The following is a 19370-nucleotide window of genomic DNA, read 5'->3' as shown; positions in this document are numbered from 1 at the left end:
CGTTGAAAAAAACATTAAAAAAAAATACAGCATCCTTTCTTGATAAAAACCCTCAAGAAAGTAGGGATAGAAGGATCATACCTTGAGATCATAAGCCCTATATAAAGGACCCAATGCGAATATCATCCTCAATGGGGAAAACCTGAGAGCTTTCCCCCTAAGGTCAGGAACAAGACAGGGATGTCCACTCTCGCCACTGTTACTCAACATAGTATTGGAAGTCTTAGCCTCTGCAATCAGACAAAACAGAAATAAAAGGCATCCAAATCGGCCAGGAGGAGGTCAAATATTCACTCTTCGCAGATGACATGATACTCTCTATGGAAAACCCAAAAGATTCCACCAAAAATCTGCTAGCATTGATTCATGAATTCAGCAAAGTTGCAGAATATAAAATCAATGCACAGAAATCGGCTGCATTCCTAGCCACCAACAATGAAGCAACAGAAAGAGAAATCAAGGAATTCATCCCATTTACAACTGCACCAAAACCCATAAAATACTCAGAAATAAATCTGAAAAAAAAAAAAAAAAGAGGTGAAAAATCTATACACTGAAAACTACAGAAAACTTATGAAGGAAACTGGAGAAGACACAAAAAAAAAACAGAAAAAGATTCCATGCTCCTGGACAGGAAGAACAAATATTGTTAAAATGTCAATACTACCCAAAGCAATCTACATATTCAATTCAATCCCTTTCAAAATAACACCAGCATTCCTCACAGAGCTACAACAAACAATCCTAAAATTTGTATGGAACCAGTAAAGACCCCGAATAGCCAAAGTAATCTTGAAAAAGAAAACCAAAGCAGGGGGTACTGTAATCCCAGACCTCAAGCTATACTACAAAGCTGTAATCATCAAGACAGTATGGTACTGGCACAAGAACAGACACTCAGATCAATGGAACAGAATAGAGAACCCAGAAATGGACCCATAAGCATATGACCAACTAATCTTTGTCAAAGCAGGAAAGGATATCCAATGGAATAAAGACAGTCTCTTCAGCAAGTGGTGCTGGGAAAACTGGACAGCGACATGCAGAAGAATGAACTTGGACCACTTTCTTACACCATACACAAAATAAAATCAAACTGGATGAAAGACCTAAATGTAAGACAGGAAGCCATTAAAATCCTCAAGGAGACAGCAGGCAAAAACCTCTTTGACCTTGGCCGCAGCAACTTCTTACTGAACACGTCCCCAGAGGCAAGGGAAGCAAAAGCCAAAATGAACTACTGGGACCTCATCAAAATAAAAAGCTTCTGCACAGCAAAGGAAACAATCGGCAAAACTAAAAGGCTACTGACAGAATGGGAGAAGATATTTGCAAATGACATATCAGATAAAGGGTTAGTATCCAAAGTCTATAAAGAACTTATCCAACTCAACACCCAAAAAACAAATAATCCAGTGAAGAAATGGGCAAAAGACATGAATTGAGACTTCTCCAAAGACATCCAGATCGCCAACCGACACATGAAAAAATGCTCAACATCACTCATCACCAGGGTAATACAAATCAAAACCACAATGAGATACACCTCACAACTGTCAGAATGGCTAACAGTAACAACTCAGGCAACAACTGATGTTGCCGAGGCTGTGGAGAAAGAGGATCTCTTTTGCACTGCTGGTGGGAATGCAGGCTGGTACAGCCACTCTGGAAAACAGTATGGAGGTTCCTCAAAAAAATAAAAATAGAACTACCCTACGACCCAGCAATTGCACTACTAGGCATTTATCCAAGGGATACAGATGTGCTGTTTCAAAGGGACACATGCACCCCTATGTTTATAGCAGCACTATCAACAATAGCCAAAGTATGGAAAGAGCCCAAATGTCCATCGATGGATGAAGGGATACAGAAGATGTGGTGTATATATATACAATGGAGTATTACTCGGCAATCAAAAAGAGTGAAATCTTGCCATTTGCAACTACATGGATGGAACTGGAGGGTATTATGCTATGCGAAATTAGTCAGTCAGAGAAAGACAAATATATGACTCCACTCATATGAGGACGTTAAGAGACAAAACAGATGAACATAAGAGAAGGGAAACAAAAATAATATAAAAACGGAGGGGAACAAAACATAAGAGACTCTTAAATATGGAGAACAAACAGAGGGTTACTGGAGGAGTTGTGGGAGAGGGGATGGGCTAAATGGGTAAGGGGCATTAAGGAGTCTACTCCTGAAATCATTGTTGCCAACTAATTTGGATATAAATTAAAAGCAAAATAAAAATAAAAAATCAACATGAGGTAACACCTTATATTTATTTACACAATGCTATCTGTCAATTATATCTCAATAAAGTTGAAAAGAAAAGATAGCAAGAAAAGTCACTGTGGCACTGTACACTAACCAAACTATATCCCTATTGATCTTATAACCTTAATAATGAAAAAAAAAATTAATGTGCCAGGAACTGTCATCTATAAAAACTTGACATATAATTCTAAGACTGTCTCATAATTTCAAGTATGTTTATTTAAACATTATACTTTCTCTTACTTTGAAGAGAATAATTTCTCTTATTTGGTCCTTTTCATGGCACTGACTCTTGAGACCACAGATCATAGAAGTGATTTTAACCTACATTCTCTGCTTGATGTAAGTTGGGGTGAAGGTGGCTGGAAGGAGTGTTCCTCCAACACACACACACACCACAACACAATTTATTCCAGGAATAAGCAAGTTGAATGAGATTAGAAAGGGAAACATTAAAGTACCTCACAATTTAAAGTTACTTTAATATGTACACTTAAATTCATAGTAAAACCAGGACCATAAAAAGACCTAACAACCTACCCCATGTGTCTCAGTTTCTCTTAACAGATTACAGAAAATGATCAGACACACTGCCATCTGTAACATGATATTACATGAACAGCACCATTACCAATAGCTTATGCTTATTTAGACAGCCATACTTGGTACTGGAATTCTATAGTACCACTGAAAGTACAGAGAACTGGAATCTGGGGGATAAGAAAAGAGCTCCATACCACTCCCAGGACCCGGTTGTACCCATGTCCTCAACTTCCATTCAGTAATCCCAAATTGACAGCTTGAAATCAATCATGATGGGAATATTTATTTACACATTGGAAAGGCTAATATTAAGGTTATTTTTCTTTTCCCTTTTTTTTTGTTTCTTTTCTGGAATGCCAATAGTTAAATGTGTACCAGCTTACCTCTGAGTAAGTCAGTTCCTTTTTTACAAACTTGGCTGGATACTCCTTAGTGTTTTAAGTTTTTGTCTTTCTTCTCTTAATTTTACACATAAGATTTGGGAGAAATCATTCACTCCCATTAAATTCAACTATTATCTCTATGTTAGTGACTCCAAAATCATATATACCTCAAGATGTTGGTTAGCTTAAGACTAATCTTTACATAAATGTGACACACACACACACACACACACACACACACACACTGGAATGCTACTCAGCTATAAAAAAGAATGAAATATGGCCATTTGCAACAGTATAGATGGACCTTGAGAGTATTATGCTAAGTGAAATAAGTCATACAGAGAAAGACAAATACCGTATAATTTCACTTATATGTGGAATCTAAAAACCAAAACAGAACAAAACAAAACCCAGAGTAATCAATAAAGAAAATGGATTGATGGTAGCCAAAGGGGCAAAATGGGTGAAGGGGATCAAGAAGTCCAAACTTCTAGGTTTTTTTTTTTTTTTAACTGTTTATTCATTTTTGAGAGACAGCACATGAGCAGAGGAGGGGCAGACAGAAGGGGACAGAGGGTCCTAAGCAGACTCTGCGCGGACAGCAGCAAACCCAATGTGGAACTGGAACTCATAAGCTGCAAGAGCATGACCCGAGCCGAAGTTGGATGCTCAACCAACTGAGCCACCCAGGCACCCCACAAATTTCTACTTTAAAAATAAGTCATGGGGATATAGTAAATGGTATGGGTAATATACTCAAATATTATATTTTTTAAAAAGATTATATATACTTACACTAAATGTACAATTATTTCTTTTAATGAATACTTATATCAAAGAAGTTCCAAAGATAATTCAATCAGCCTTGGCTGTTTTAAGGGGATTCTATGAGAGCATTTCTTGTGACATCCCAGCATCATCTTATGGGACTTAGTCCCTAAGAGGAACCTTAGGGATTTCCCTTTGAGGGAACCCTGACAGAAGAGCTAAGGAGGGCAATAATCAGGAGCATGTCAGCTTTAGGGAACTTGGGACATGGAACTAGACTGAGTCTGGGGAGACAGCTAGTCAGACTTTGACAAGAAGGACAGTGGAGGTGGACAATCAACTCTTAGACCCTCAGTTTACCTGCCTTTGACAAAAGCTAGGAAGTGGCATCCCACTCCATGAATGAAGATGCCATTGAGGAAGAAAAAAGATTTTAGCATCTATGGATCCCTTATAATCTAAAGAGTTTTGGGAATCTTTTGTGGGTGGTATAAAAACATACTAGACATACAATATGGAGTGCTTGCTCTATGTAAGGTGCTTGCTATTCTAAAAACTTTGGAAGACTTCTAAATTCTTCTTAATTATTCTAAAAATACGCATTAATTCTTAAACTTGCTTATGTTCCTGTAAGACAGGCACTATTCTTTTTTTATCACACCCAATAAATTAATTAACATTGATTCAGTAATATTTAATATATAATCTCTATCTTTTACTTGCTCCCAAAATATGTTTCATATCTTTAGATGTTTTTGTTTTCTTTTAATTTACATCCAAATTAGTTGGCATATAGTACAACAATGATTTCAGGAGTAGACTCCTTAATGCCCCTTACCCATTTAGCCCATCCCCTCTCCCACAACTCCTCCAGTAACCCTCTGTTTGTTCTCCATATTTAAGAGTCTCTTATGTTTTGTTCCCCTCCGTTTTTATATTATTTTTGTTTCCCTTCTCTTATGTTCATCTGTTTTGTCTCTTAACGTCCTCATATGAGTGGAGTCATATATTTGTCTTTCTCTGACTGACTAATTTCGCATAGCATAATACCCTCCAGTTCCATCCATGTAGTTGCAAATGGCAAGATTTCACTCTTTTTGATTGCCGAGTAATACTCCATTGTATATATATACACCACATCTTCTGTATCCCTTCATCCATCGATGGACATTTGGGCTCTTTCCATACTTTGGCTATTGTTGATAGTGCTGCTATAAACATAGGGGTGCATGTGTCCCTTTGAAACAGCACATCTGTATCCCTTGGATAAATGCCTAGTAGTGCAATTGCTGGGTCGTAGGGTAGTTCTATTTTTATTTTTTTGAGGAACCTCCATACTGTTTTCCAGAGTGGCTGTACCAGCCTGCATTCCCACCAGCAGTGCAAAAGAGATCCTCTTTCTCCACAGCCTCGGCAACATCAGTTGTTGCCTGAGTTGTTACTGTTAGCCATTCTGACAGTTGTGAGGTGTATCTCATTGTGGTTTTGATTTGTATTACCCTGGTGATGAGTGATGTTGAGCATTTTTTCATGTGTCGGTTGGCGATCTGGATGTCTTTGGAGAAGTCTCAATTCATGTCTTTTGCCCATTTCTTCACTGGATTATTTGTTTTTTGGGTGTTGAGTTGGATAAGTTCTTTATAGACTTTGGATACTAACCCTTTATCTGATATGTCATTTGCAAATATCTTCTCCCATTCTGTCAGTAGCCTTTTAGTTTTGCCGATTGTTTCCTTTGCTGTGCAGAAGCTTTTTATTTTGATGAGGTCCCAGTAGTTCATTTTGGCTTTTGCTTCCCTTGCCTCTGGGGACGTGTTCAGTAAGAAGTTGCTGCGGCCAAGGTCAAAGAGGTTTTTGCCTGCTGTCTCCTTGAGGATTTTAATGGCTTCCTGTCTTACATTTAGGTCTTTCATCCAGTTTGATTTTATTTTGTGTATGGTGTAAGAAAGTGGTCCAAGTTCGTTCTTCTGCATGTCGCTGTCCAGTTTTCCCAGCACCACTTGCTGAAGAGACTGTCTTTATTCCATTGGATATCCTTTCCTGCTTTGACAAAGATTAGTTGGTCATATGCTTATGGGTCCATTTCTGGGTTCTCTATTCTGTTCCATTGATCTGAGTGTCTGTTCTTGTGCCAGTACCGTACTGTCTTGATGATTAAAGCTTTGTAATACAGCTTGAAGTCCAACAAGTCACATTAAAGTTACTGAAATAATTTTCTTAGAGGTATCATGGTTTGATGACAATTTTCCTAGTGAAAATAGCATCCATGAGTAGAACTATCTTTCCAAGAGCATAAAATATCTGACTATGCTAATATAGAAATAGCTTTAATAAATGTTTATTTGGTTTGAAGTCAGAATATATTAATTTCAACCAAGCTGGTGATGGTTCTCAGAAAAAAACAAGGCAAAATCTCAAGGCAAAATAATAACAACAACCACAACCCTCCCCCAAAAGCACCAGAAGGAAAAATATTTAAAGTGCTGTTAAACTCACAAATATAGGATAAAATCAAAATACTCAAATTCTACTACCAAGGAAAGCCTATATCAAATTAAAGCTTCATTCCAGAAACTACTTTATCAGGGATCCCTTGGGTTTTAAAATAGATACTTACAGAAAAGTTCAGAAAGTTACACTCATAGGAGTAAACTGAGCTAGAAGTACAAAACTAACTCAGTATCACAATCTTGCATTCACAGAATCATTATAGATATGATGTGAAGGTTCTTAGATGTTTTAATTATTAGTCCTATTTCATGAGGAAATCATTTGCTATACTTACATTTAAAAACAAGGAGATTCTCCTGGACATTATTGCTCTTTGTCAAATGTTTATTGTATGAGTGAAAGAGGGTAATTTACTTTTAAGCTGCTAATATTACAATAGGGATCAATTCATCTGATTATTTTTTTTCCATATCATTAGGGTAAATAGCTGGGAACTAGGATGTGGGGGGGGGGGAAGAAATATAAGAGGAAATGGATGGGACCCCAAACTCTGTACATTATCAGTTTCTCTTGGCATACAATTTCAACAAAATGCATCAGAGTTAGAAACACTCTTAAATATGAAGCTGCCTTAAACTCACTTTGGAAAAAGGCATGCCATAGATAAATAAATGACATGTAAGCATATGTCATTCTAGTAGCTAATATTATTTATATTAACACTGTCAGATACATGAAGATGTTTTTCAGATTTCTGGTCACTGACAATCCTGGCTACTGCTTTAGCACTATTTTATATTTGATAATGCTATTTATATATTGGTCTCTTTTATGTTAGCAAGTTTCACTTCTTAAGAAGCATACTGGCTTATTTTCAAATTATGATTTCTTATAAACAAAATGCAAACAGAAACAGAACATTCATTTTCAATGTTTTTATTCCCCTTTATATTTATTAATTCATTACTATTCAGAAATAAATATTAAAATGCAACTCACTGTCTTGTTCTGTGAAACCAGGTCAAAGAACTATATTAAAGCTTGTTATAAAGTCCATAAATAGTTTTGGGTAGGAGGACAAAACTTACTGTTCAGAACATTCTCCAGTTTTTGCGTCATGGATCCTTCTACTTTTTCCGTTCCATCCGCTTCTAGCTTTTGATGGATAGCTAGAAAAAACATCTAGTTAAAGTGTGGGCTATTTTAGTGGGTGGGAACACATTACATCAAAATGACATTTTTAAACAACTTTAAAAACCAAAAAAGGTCATATAATTTTCACTGCTGGAAAGAAGCACAAACATGAAAAAACTCTGCAAAGTAACCAGCAGACACCAGTCTAAGTTATTCACAGATTAACACTATTAAAATAGTACATAATACATATACTCAAATCATCTGATAGTCAGGCTAAGTGGTAAACACAGTTAAGTTAAAAAAGAAAAATGAGATGTAAGTAACTAATATCTTTGATATTTGGCCACAGGAAAGTCATTTTTATTTCTCAGTTTTACCATCTGCAAAACAGAAATACTAGTATTTGAAGTCTACCAACCTCAAATTATTTCATTTCAGCCTTGGACATAAAATGGCAAAACACATATTATTCATGTTCTATTCATTCTGTTATTACTTCCTTGGAAGTTCTCAAGAACTATCTAGTAATATCTAACAATATATCAATTTGTGGATATACAAATGACATTGGTGTTTTTTGCTATTGATATATGTCTGCATGGTTCTGATACACATTATGAAAAATAACTTTATATTTAAAAACTGCTTTACCTACTAGAGGGTAGGTTTTAAACAGAGCAAATCAAGCTTATCTAGGTAAAGTATTAAGAAAATTTACAAAATGAAATAACCAAATACAATTTCAAATCAAAACTGTGACATAATAAAAATAATAAAATTAGAAAGGCAAACATTAATTGAGCCATGACCATAAGTTAAGCACAATCATAAATTTCTAATGAATATTGTTCATCTGGCAGGAAGTCAATGAGGCATGTTCTAATATTTTTATTTCATAGATGAGAAATTACATGGCTCAGTGATACTAAATAAGTTGACCAACTTCACAAAGCCAAACCCAAAATTTGAACTCAAGCTGTCTAGTCTCAGAACAAAACTTCACCCCATACTGATTATATGCACAGGCAAGTGATTTAACCTGTGTAAGCCTGTTTTCACGTTTATAGAATGAAAAGGATAGACTTACTATGTTAGTTGGGAACTGCATTCAGATGCAAATAAAAGATATCTCTCTTCCAAATAATAGCTGCTAAAACACCCAGGATTTTATTGTTTCACATAACTTCCTTGGCAAAAACTCAAATGTAACATGTGTAACTCCAAGGGCTTCACAGCCAGTACAATGAAATTACATCACTCTTACAGTCCTTATTCTCCAACATTCAAATAGCATGTCAAACTCTTCTTAAAAGGAATTAACAGGTTCTGCCTCAACCCATCAGTCAAGCATGGTAGATTTGAGGGAGTGGGGGGTCTGCTTAAGAAAAAAAAAAAAAATGAAGTGTTTTGTTTTAATCACAATTTGATTTGTTTCCCTTGACTCATTGATCCTGCCTTTTTTTTTTTTTTTTTTTTTTAGAGAAAGAGAAAGCACAAACACGAGCATGAGCAGGACAGAGACAGAGAGAAAATCTTAAGCAGACTCCATGCTCAACACAGAGGCCCAATGCAAGGCTTGATCCTACAACCCTAGGATCATAACCTGAGCTGAAATTAAGAGTAGGATGCTCAACCGACTGAGCCGCCCAGGAGCCCCTGCCCATTTTTAATACCTTTTTTAAAGCAATTTCAAATTGTGTTTGAAATTTATAAACAGAACGCTTCTGTTAGAGAAACACATTCAGAGAGAGAAAAAGAAATACATTTTGAAAACAAAGTCAGCCAGTATATTCTTAATCGTCTTGGTTGATTCAGGAGTGAAAAGAAAGTTATTTAATGCTCCGAAATTGGATTATGCAGTAATAGCAACATAAAATGTTTCCACATATTAAAACCTAAACTTAACTTGAACTCGTTAAATGGAAAAGAACTTCCCTATCTTTAAAGAAAAGAGATAAAAATGCCCAAATATAAAAAATAGAAACTAAAAAGACTACTCACACTATTTATTTAAATGCTGGTGTAATTTTCTGACAATCTTGCTGCAAAAGAATATATGGCATACATTGCATTTTATTAAGGGGCATTGCAAATGGCTCTTCCATGGCAGTAAGATATTGCATTTTACAGTAGCCTTGCTTCAAATGTTGCTTTCTAAGTCAAAACTGTTAAAAACCATGCAGCCACATTTCTGTTGCTGACAAAACCCATCACTGATCAGCAGGTCAAAATGAGGTAAGTCTGGCTCCCCTCAGCTCAGTTTACAACCTTTTTATGCTGACAAAGCAGCTTCCTGCCACCCATCTCCAGCACAGCAGAGTCACTGTCAAGCTGTCAGCCAAGCATGAGGACCAGGAGACACTGGATCTGATAAAGGCAATCCTATTTTCCAGAAAATTAAACCAAATAACCCAATGTCTGGTTCACTTGACCTTTTATTTTCTCTAAAAACATTTTTAAATAGTATAACTCAATAAGCAACTTGGTACATGATCACAGGTTTGTTATTGTTTCTAATATATTAAAACTTAAATATGTGAAACAGTTGCACACCATAAAATTGTATTTGGGAAACAAAAAAGTATGTATATAAAAGTTCTATTCAAAGAAAATTCAGAGTTATAAAAAGACTGCCTATTGATTCACTGAAATTTGTTTTATTTAACTCTCTAATTAAATGTGGACATCAAATTTGCAGATTTCAATAAAAAAATTCATAGCATTTGTCCATACATTTATATAATGCCATTATTAAATGAGGCACTAGAAATGATACGTGTGTATAGGCAATGTCTGTAAGATTTAATGTCAGGTACACTGTGATCTACACACTCTAACCACTATATATTACTACTAGCCTATATGAGACAGGAATATTCAAACTAGGTCAAAGACTAGCAAACTATTTCTTTTCTTTTTTTTTTTTTAATGTTTGTTTATTTTTGGGAGAGACAGAGCACGAGCAGGGGAGGGGCAGAGAGAGAGGGAGACACAGAATGCTAAGTAGGATCCAGGCTCTGAGCTGTCAGCACAGAGCCCAACACAGGATTCAAACTCATTAACCACAAGATCATGACCTGAGCCCAAGTCAGATGCTTAACCAACTAAGTCACCCAGGTGCCCCACCAACTATTTCTATAAAGAACCACATAGTAAATATTTTAGGCTTCATGGGCCACATAGGGCCCCTATCACATATTCTACAACTGCTTCCCTCTTTTTTTTTTTCCTCTCACACAAACCTTGAAAAACACAGCCATCTTTAGTTCCTGGCCTGTACAAAGACAGAAAATGGCCAATCTGGCCCACACATCAACCTCTGAGGATAATATTTACTAAAATAGGAGACTAGGAAGAGTTAAAATGAGATCTCTTAAAAATTTAAATTTGTAAAGAACTTTTCAAACATTTAGTTTTTACTTACACCAAATTTTTATGAGTGGCTAAATTATATAAATTACATTTAAATAGGCCAGGTAACCTGTGAATCATTTCCTCAGTTACACTGGGAAGAAAAACAATAATGAAATAATTGCGACTATTATATAGAAGGCTAATAGGTATAAAGGATTCTCACTTAGATAACTGGATCCTAGACAACCATACCTGCCTAAATAACCTTCAGATATCAACAGACACTAATAACAGAATGTGCCAAAAAATCAGTTATGGCTACACTGTCTCAAGTAGCAGTAACAAAAGTAACATGGGAGAGAAGGTCAATTGTGTATCGAGCACCATGTGTTATTTACTCTGCTTCGGCCTCTTAGTTATTCTTTAGTATAACCTGAATAAAAATAATTCATACAGTTTTGGTCCATAATTGTTCTCAAAAAAAGCAAGTGATAATGTTGGACTTGCCCATAAAAACAAGAGACCAAACAGGTGAAAAGCTCAAGGGGCAGTCAGGGAAATGTTCACCAAAACAAAGATGACAATCAGAAGGCACTGAGAAGGGATGCCTGGGTAGCTCAGTTTGTTAAGCGTCCAACTTCGGCTCAGGTCATGATCTCACAGTTCATGAGTTCAAGCCCTATGTCAGGCTCTGTGCTAACAGCTCAGAGCCTAGAGCCTGCTTCAGATTCTGTGTCTCCCTTCTCTCTCTGTTCCACCCCGCTCACACTCTGGTGTCTCTTGCTCTCAAAAATAAATAAGCATAAAAAAAAAAAAATTTGAAGAAGGCACTGAGGAAATGAAGAAGGCCTTTAATAATATGAAAAGCTCCACAAACATCACCGTGGCCTGCGAGAACTGGTGTGAACTCATATCTGGTAAGAAACTATATGTCTCATCAAGACTTCAAAGGATTGAAGGGGCGCCTGGGTGGCTCAGTCAGTTAAACTTGATCTCAGCTCAGGTCTTGATCTCACGGTCATGAGTTCAAGCACTGTATTGGGCTCTGAGCTGGGTGTGAAGCCTACTTACAAAAGAAAACAAACAAACAAACAAACAAACAAACAAAAAAATACTTCAAGACTTCAAGGGATTAAAAGAGAATGGCAGGGTGACTGCCATGGAAAAGTAACACAAGATGCTGGGAATATCTTCGCAGAACATAATAAAGTAAAAATTACAATAAATATACTGAGGTTAACACTGGAAGTTATACCAGACACACTAGTCAAGTTCTAATTAAAATATTTATGGATACACACATGAAAAAAGAAAATTGACAATAGCATAAATACTTCAAGATAAATAAAGGCCAGACAAGAGGGCAACAGCCACTGTTTACCTGACTGGGATGGCCCGAAAAACACCCTTGGATACATATCAAACAGTCTACTTAATCAAAGAGAAGAACACAGATGATACCAAAAAAAAAAGAAGAGTAAGGTGTTTATTTATACTCTGTCATCTCTATCTAGCCTAATTCTGACACAACGCATCTTCTAATTTTTTTATAACTATCTTCAGGACTATAATTCTGCTCCCCCATTTTTCTTACTTCTAACAACTCCCTTCTCTTTACAAAATTTAGAGACCACATTTCCTAACACCCAGTATGGCAGGAAACAGAAGAAAACTAGTTGAGGCATACTACTATTGGGCAGCATACTGAAAAACAGAAAAGGTACTGGGTACCATATAGGAGAGCAGAAGGAAAGGAATACTATTTTTATACAAGGCCATTCAGAAACAAACCATAAATGATAGTTGACACAACAAAAGAAAAGTGTTGAAAACTGCAGATATGGGTCTACAGATTCTAAAAGCTTATCAAGTATTGGGAAAAATGAATAAAGACAACACCTACATTCTAATATGTCCTGAAAGGCATTTGGTTTTTTTTAATTCAAGTCAAAACAAATATATCTTTTAAGCATTTAGGGAGAGAGAAAAACATCAATTCATCTATAAGTAATAAAGAATTACACTGGCTCAGGACTTCTCTCTATAACACTAAAAGATACTGGATCAATGTTTTCAGAAAAAAATTCTGTATGAAGACACATTTCCAGGTATGCAAGAATTCAAAAGCTCTAGCACAAAACATATATCCCACTGTTCAAAAAATTCAAAGATAGAAAAGATGAAATGTAAAATGACTGGCAAGAAACATTAAAGCCAATTAAATTTATGTGAATAGATGGTAAATTTTAATTAACTGCAGTAAATGTGTTATAAAATGAAATGCAAAAACAAAAATAATTGAGAAACATAATAATGAAATGGAAAAGAAAAGGTAAAATAAAAAGCTATAACTCCAGATTAAATTAAGACCAGAAAAAAAGGAAAGAGCATGAGAAATATAGATGTCCTGAACCGATGTTATACACAACAGGAGGCAAAAGGCAACCTATAATAGAATTTAAAAACATTTCTTGCCAATGTGCAACAACATGGTCTATATAGCACAGAAGGAAAAATGAAAACCGAAAAATATAATAGAACAATAAAAACAAAAAGACAAAAAATGTCAGTTAGGATAAATGTATATGGCTTGAATTTTTCTATTAAAAGGCAAAGACTCCCAAACTGGTATAAAAATATAAAAATTCTACCATATGTTGCTTACAAGAGAAATGGTAAAATCAAAATTTCTAAAGGTTAAAAAGAATGTGATGTATAATATATTAGGCAAATGCATATATAATATTTCATATTAATATAATCGCATACTAAAGAATTTAATCTTACCCAAAAAGAGGTCTGGCCTTTGTCTTTAGCTTCTGAGAGGTTACCTCTAAGCTTTTCAAATTCTTACCTGATGAAAGTATCTTTGTTTACTTGGGAGCCTTGAGCTATACCAGATAGTGTAACAACGTAATTTACAGTAAAGACTTTGGGTCACTCCATATCAGCTTGACCTCCAGAGGGACCTCTAGATGGAGGTCAGCCATTGGAGCAGTCAACTATGTCTATGTGACAGAGCTCTAATAAAAACTCTGGACACCAAGGCTTGGATGAGATTCTCTGGTAGGCAATACTCCATGTACACTGACTCACATCATACCAGGTAAATCAACGTTGTTTATGACTCGACCGTGAGAGGGCAACTTTCACTCCATGCACAGAACTTTCCTGGACTGTGCCTCATGCATCTTTTCCCTTGGTTGATTCTAATTGATACAACTACCAATACCCACCCCACTGGGGAACCCACTTGATCCATCACAGTGTCTCTACAGGAAAAACATGCAGACACTAAAGGTCTCCTGAAATAATAACACAGGAGTACACAGTACCATATATGACCAAAAATGTTGAAAACCAAATCTAATGTCCAAATAAGTCCAAGCAATACAATAGAAACTAAAATAAATTAAATAACACCATGAGGAAGTAATCAGTCAAATCCAGAGTATGGGATATCCTATAGGACAAACAGCCTCATGTCTTCAACATATCAATTACATGGGGGAAAACAAAAAGTCAAGGTAGCAAAGGTAAGGGTATTCTAGTCTAAAAGAGGCTTAAGAGACTTAAAAAAAAAAAAATGAAATGCTTGGACTTTATCTGAATCTTGATTTGGACAAACCAACTATAAAGAAAGTTGGTGGGTAAATGGGGAAATTTGAGTATGACATGGGAATTAGAGGATATTGAAAAATTACTGAAACTTATTTTGGCTGTAATAACAGCATTGTGGTTATGCAGGTAAATGTCCCTATTTGGGTGGGAACCATATATTAATGTATATAGGAGGGAAATGTCATGGAGCTTTAGACTCACTGCTTGAGATCAGCAAAACACAACCAACCTCAAAAAATATCACTGAAGCAAGTTTGAAAAACATTACTAACTTAAATCTGACAGTTATACAGGGGTGACTGTACTATTCTACTTTTAACATGTTTGACATTTTTCAAAACAGAAAAGTAAAACAGATTACCTGAGCAAATAATTTATTAGTTCTTTCAATGTATTAGCTCTTTCAAATTTCCAACTGATAATTCCTACTTTACATAACCCATCACATAGTACCTACATATATACATATACAGATTCAAATGCTTCTGTAAAACACTAATACCAAAACCTGACCAAAAAAGCATTTCAAAAAACTACAGATCAATTTCACTTAAGACTATAGTCAGAAAATTTTCTAAAGAGCTACCAACAAATCAAATGCTATAGTATATTAAAATAATTACCCAAAGGAACACTCTAAAGAGTAAAGGAGGTTTCTAGCATACACAATTGAATATACAATGCAACTCCAATTTTGTAATATGGACTCATATAGGCCAAGAGCAAAAAGACCAAAAGAAAATACATCAAAATGTTAATGTAATTATCTTTACAATGGTATTAAGTAGTGTCTGTTCATTACTTATTTACTGTCTTTTTGTAATATGCATTTCATTTACATTAAAACACAGAAAAGCTAGATATGTGTGTAGCTAAAATCTTGGAATTTTATTATTAAAATCACTTTCTATATGCTATAGAGTCACCTGCTTATATGATTAAGCAATTGGTCAGAATTATCTTTGTTAAATGTTAAGTTACCAATATACTTAGGTGAAATAATTTTAAATACAATAATTTCTGAGAACTGCTAATCACCTATGGCAAATTATCATTAGCATAGCTACTAGGGAATTACTAACCTAATTCTGCTTGATGATGCTAAACTCTGTTCATATATGCTGAGGTTTCTATTGTTAATATAGTAACATTAGTAACTTAAGAGAGAATATCAATAAGCACAAAGAACGAAAGAAAAGCATCCCACCAAAAAATACAGGGCACAGAGTGTTTATCAAAGAAAATTATCGGAGGAGGGAAGATGGCTGCGTAGGAGGACGCTGGGCTCACCTCGCGTCCTGCTGATCACTTAGATTCCACCTACACCTGCTTAAACAAACCAGAAAACCACCAGAGGATTAGCAGAACGGAGTCGCCGGAGCCAAGTGCAGACGAGAGGCCCATGGAAGAGGTAGGAAGGGCGGCGAGGCGGTGCGCGCTCCACGGACTGGCGGGAAGGAGCCGGGGCGGAGGGGCGGCTCGCCGGCCAAGCAGAGCCCCCGAGTCTGGCTGCAAAAAGCGGAGGGGCCTGACGGACTGTGTTCCCACAGCAAGCGCGACTTAGCGGCTGGGAGGTCATAAGTTAACTGCTCTGCTCAGAAAGCGGGAAGGCTGGAGGACAAAGGGAAGGAGAGCTGCTGAGCCCCCGAACGACAGAGCTCAGTTTGGTGGGGAACAAAGGCGCTCGCCAGCGCCATCTTCCCCGCCCATCCCCCAGCCAAAATCCCAAAGAGAACCAGTTCCTGCCAGGGAACTTGCTCGCTCCGCGCAAACACCCAACTCTGCGCTTCTGCAGAGCCAAACCTCCGGCAGCGGATCTGACTCCCTCCTGCTGCCACAGGGCCCCTCCTGAAGTGGATCACCTAAGGAGAAGCAAGCTAAGCCTGCCCCTCCTGCCCCTGCGCACCTTGCCTACCCACCCCAGCTAAGACGCCAGATCCCCAGCATCACAAGCCTGGCAGTGTGCAAGTAGCCCAGACAGGCCACCCCACCCCACAGTGAATCCCGCCCCTAGGAGAGGGGAAGAGAAGGCACGCACCAGTCTGACTGTGGCCCCAGCGGTGGGCTGGGGACAGACATCAGGTCTGACTGCGGCTCCGCCCACCAACTCCAGTTATACACCACAGCACAGGGTAAGTGCCCTGCAGGTCCTCACCACGCCAGGGACTATCCAAAATGACCAAGCGGAAGAATTCCCCTCAGAAGAATCTCCAGGAAATAACAACAGCTAATGAGCTGATCAAAAAGGATTTAAATAATATAACAGAAAGTGAATTTAGAATAATAGTCATAAAATTAATCGCTGGGCTTGAAAACAGTATAGCTGACAGTAGAGAATCTCTGGCTACAGAGATCAAGGGACTAAGGAACAGTCACGAGGAGCTGAAAAACGCTTTAAACGAAATGCATAAAAAAATGGAAACAACCACGGCTCGGATTGAAGAGGCAGAGGAGAGAATAGGTGAACTAGAAGATAAAGTTATGGAAAAAGAGGAAGCTGAGAAAAAGAGAGATAAAAAAAAACCAGGAGTATGAGGGGAAAATTAGAGAACTGAGTGATACACTAAAAAGAAATAATCTACGCATAATTGGTATCCCAGAGGAGGAAGAGAGAGGGAAAGGTGCTGAAGGGGTACTTGAAGAAATAATAGCTGAGAACTTCCCTGAAGTGGGGAAGGAAAAAGGCATTGAAATCCAAGAGGCACAGAGAACTCCCTTCAGATGTAACTTGAATCGATCTTCTGCACAACATATCATAGTGAAACTGGCAAAATACAAGGATAAAGAGAAAATTCTGAAAGCAGCAAGGGGTAAACGTGCTCTCACATGTAAAGGGAGACCTATAAGACTCGTGACTGATCTCTCTTTTGAAACTTGGCAGGCCAGAAAGAATTGGCACGAGATTTTCAGTCTGCTAGACAGAAAAAATATGCAGCCAAGAATCCTTTATCCAGCAAGTCTGTCATTTAGAATAGAAGGAGAGATAAAGGTCTTCCCAAACAAACAAAAACTGAAGGAATTTGTCACCACTAAACCAGCCCTCCAAGAGATCCTAAGGGGGACCCTGTGACACAAAGTACCAGAGACATCGCTACAAGCATAAAACATACAGACATCACAATGACTCTAAACCCATATCTTTCTATAATAACACTGAATGTAAATGGATTAAATGCGCCAACCAAAAGACATAGGGTATCAGAATGGATAAAAAAACAAGACCCATCTATTTGCTGTCTACAAGAGACTCATTTTAGACCTGAGGACACCTTTACATTGAGAGTGAGGGGATGGAGAACTATTTATCATGCTACTGGAAGCCAAAAGAAAGCTGGAGTAGCCATACTTATATCAGACAAACTAGACTTTAAATTAAAGGCTGTAACAAGAGATGAAGAAGGACATTATATAATAGTGACGGGGTCTATCCATCAGGAAGAGCTAACAATTATAAATGTCTATGCTCCGAATACCGGAGTGCCCAAATATATAAAATAATTACTCATAAACATAAGCAACCTTATTGAGAAGAATGTGGGAATTGCAGGGGACTTTAACACCCCACTTACAGAAATGGATAGATCATCTAGACACACGGTCAATAAAGAAACAAGGGCCCTGAATGAGACATTGGATCAGATGGACTTGACAGATATATTTAGAACTCTGCATCCCAAAGCAACAGAATATACTTTCTTCTCAAGTGCACATGGAACATTCTCCAAGATAGATCATATACTGGGTCACAAAACAGCCCTTCATAAGTTTACAAGAATTGAAATCATACCATGCATACTTTCAGACCACAATGCTATGAAGCTTGAAATCAACCACAGAAAAAAGTCTGGAAAACCTCCCAAAGCATGGAGGTTAAAGAACACCCTACTAACGAATTAGAGAAGAAATTAGGCAATTAGAGGCAATTAGAGAAGAAATTAGAGAATTTAGGCAATTAGAGAAGAAATTAAAAAATATATGGAAACAAACGAAAATGAAAATACAACAATCCAAACGCTTTGGGACACAGCGAAGGCAGTCCTGAGAGGAAAATACATTGCAATCCAGGCCTATCTCAAGGAACAAGAAAAATCCCAAATACAAAATCTAACAGCACACCTAAAGGAAATAGAAGCAGAACAGCAAAGGCAGCCTAAACCCAGCAGAAGAAGAGAAATAATAAAGATCAGAGCAGAAATAAACAATATAGAATCTAAAAAAACTGTAGAGCAGATCAACGAAACCAAGAGTTGGTTTTTTTGAAAAGATAAACAAAATTGACAAACCTCTAGCCAGGCTTCTCAAAAAGAAACGGGAGATGACCCAAATAGATAAAATCATGAATGAAAATGGAATTATTACAACCAATCCCTCAGAGATACAAACAATTATCAGGGAATACTATGAAAAATTATATGGCAACAAATTGGACAACCTGGAAGAAATGGACAAATTCCTGAACACCCACACTCTTCCAAAACTCAATCAGGAGGAAATAGAAAGCTTGAACAGACCCATAACCAGCGAAGAAATTGAATCGGTTATCAAAAATCTCCCAACAAATAAGAGTCCAGGACCAGATGGCTTCCCAGGGGAGTTCTACCAGACGTTTAAAGCAGAGATAATACCTATCCTTCTCAAGCTATTCCAAGAAATAGAAAGGGAAGGAAAACTTCCAGACTCATTCTATGAAGCCATTATTACTTTGATTCCTAAACCAGACAGAGACCCAGTAAAAAAAGAGAACTACAGGCCAATATCCCTGATGAATATGGATGCCAAAATTCTCAATAAGATACTAGCAAATCGAATTCAACGGCATATAAAAAGAAT

The 19370-nt window shown here is 37.0% G+C and overlaps 1 protein-coding gene across 1 annotated transcript in view; it reads right to left on the bottom strand.

Annotated features, from left to right (window-relative positions):
• EXOC2 (exocyst complex component 2) overlaps positions 1-19370 on the bottom strand; it is a 277362-nt gene that overhangs the window by 184205 nt on the left and 73787 nt on the right. Inside the window, exon 8 of the mRNA XM_040460631.1 lies at positions 7517-7597. Within this exon, the coding sequence (XP_040316565.1) occupies positions 7517-7597 (81 nt within the window). The remainder of the gene's footprint in view (positions 1-7516; positions 7598-19370) is intronic.

The sequence above is a fragment of the Herpailurus yagouaroundi genome, unplaced genomic scaffold (genome assembly GCF_014898765.1).
Source record: "Herpailurus yagouaroundi ecotype Mexico unplaced genomic scaffold, PumYag 250, whole genome shotgun sequence".
In the NCBI taxonomy this organism is placed as follows: domain Eukaryota; kingdom Metazoa; phylum Chordata; class Mammalia; order Carnivora; family Felidae; genus Herpailurus; species Herpailurus yagouaroundi.
This window is presented reverse-complemented; position numbering and strand designations above follow the sequence as displayed.